The sequence below is a fragment of the Condylura cristata genome, unplaced genomic scaffold (genome assembly GCF_000260355.1).
Source record: "Condylura cristata isolate star-nosed mole 26May11 unplaced genomic scaffold, ConCri1.0 scaffold00006, whole genome shotgun sequence".
Taxonomy (NCBI): domain Eukaryota; kingdom Metazoa; phylum Chordata; class Mammalia; order Eulipotyphla; family Talpidae; genus Condylura; species Condylura cristata.
In genome coordinates, this window is record NW_004567107.1 from 1,571,712 (window position 1) to 1,573,510 (window position 1,799).

The 1,799-nt window shown below is 69.4% G+C and overlaps 1 protein-coding gene across 1 annotated transcript in view; it reads left to right on the forward strand.

Annotated features, from left to right (window-relative positions):
* Positions 1-1,799, forward strand: part of GBGT1 (globoside alpha-1,3-N-acetylgalactosaminyltransferase 1) — a 34,575-nt gene that overhangs the window by 11,595 nt on the left and 21,181 nt on the right. The window contains 5 exon segments of the mRNA XM_012721193.1: positions 30-71; positions 172-228; positions 704-751; positions 1,227-1,262; positions 1,610-1,744. Coding sequence (XP_012576647.1) covers positions 30-71; positions 172-228; positions 704-751; positions 1,227-1,262; positions 1,610-1,744 — 318 coding nt within the window.

Here is a 1,799-nt window from a genome sequence, read left to right on the forward strand (position 1 = left end):
AAGTTGCCCTTCGCTGGCTCTCCCCACAGGGTGGGTTTCCTGAGCCGGACCAGCTGGCTGCTAGGATGCAGGTGAGTGGCCATGCCCACCGGGGGAGCTGCCCGCGCTGGCCTCCCTGACTGACCACCCGGGTCTGGGCCTCCTCCTGGCCCTTCTCTGCTCTGTCCACAGCAGCTCATCTCAGCCTGAGGCCTGGAAGGGACACCCGACAGGGACTGAGCCCCACAGGTCTGGCCCCGGCCCAGCTTTCCTCCTGCCCCAATTCTGGGGTGCCTTGAGCGCCCCACCAGCCCGCCCGTCCCCCATACCCAGGCAGTGCATGGTCTGCCCATCCCCCCACCCTGATGTAGAGACCTGACGCGCCCCACCTCGCCCAGCCCTGCACTGCCCCCCTCCCAGGCCTGGGGCCCTCCCGTGTCCTTCGGGCTGGCCTTTCTGTCCTCTGCCCACGAGGAGCCTCCTCCGGGCCCAGGAGGACCTTCCCGGCACCACACAGCAGTCCGGCCTCTGCCTGCCAGCGCCCTGCTGCCCTGCGGCTCCCAAGCTGATGCCCCCGGGGCCGCACAGAGGGCTCAGATCCACCCTGGACAGCCTGGAGCAGCCGGGCCCAGTGTCCAGGGCCAGAGCTGCCCGCGGGGCCGTCCCTCCAGTGGCCCCAGCTCCTCCCTGCATTCTGGTGACCCCCTCATGTTGTCATCTGCAGCGCAAACGGCAGCCAGACAGGTGGCGGGCAGGTGGTGAAGCTGCCCAGGTGGGTGTCTGCTGGCGCGGCCCATACCTGCCCCACGCCCAGGGGAGGGGGTGCAGGCAGGGTGCAGGGATCCTCGTCCCGCCTCCCTGAGCCCGGCGGGTAAGGGCGTCCCAGGCCGGCCACGCCCCTGGGGCTGCCCCGCCAGGAGGTCCCTCTGCCCCAGCCCTCGGAACTGACACCCCCGGCTTTAAGCCCCAGGAAGGCGCCGCACCCTGAGGTCAGACCTGGGGGGCAGGAAGCGCATGGAGCACCTCTACCTGGAGTGGACAGGGGTGCTGGGCCATCTGCCTCAGCTGCGGCTGTGCCCCCCCCCCCACGGGGTCCTGCTCCCAGCAGGCACCCCCCTGCACCAGCACCCACCTGCACCGGCACCCCCAGCAAGCACCCCCCTGCACTGGCACCCCCAGCAGGCACCTCTGCAGAAAATGCCCTGAACAGACACCCCCGCAGATGCCCCCTGCACGGTGTTTTTCAGGATGCTCTACCCGCAACCCCAGGTGCTGACCCCCGCGTGAGTACCTGCCCCCTGCACACCCCAGATTCACAGCTTCTGCTCTGGTAAGACCAGGACGGGCCAGCTCTGTCCTTTCTGTCTGTGGCCACGCGGCCAGCTCTGGCCGGCTCCTGCTTCTGTCCTGGGGCCACAGAAAGTAGCAGGGGATGGTCCCCCCCCAAGGGACCTTGCTAGACTCCCAGCGCCCACTGATGTCCGGTGGGGTGAGAGCCGGCCGGGTCTGCGCAACCTCGGTCTGCCTTGGGTCTGGTGGGCTGCGGAGGCCACGCGCTGGCGGGTAGCCCCGGAGATAGGGACCCCTGGGGCGCATCCCGGCTCACTCCCGGGGGGCCGCTGTCCCACAGCAGGACGGACGTCCTGGTCCTGACCCCCTGGCTGGCCCCCATCATCTGGGAGGGGACCTTCAACATCCACATCCTCAACGAGGAGTTCCGGCTCCGGAACGCCAGTGTCGGGCTGACCGTGTTCGCCCTCAAAAAGTAAGGGTGCGCGGGCTTGTCTGGGGTCAGGACGGGGGTCCCCGCAGCTCAGCCC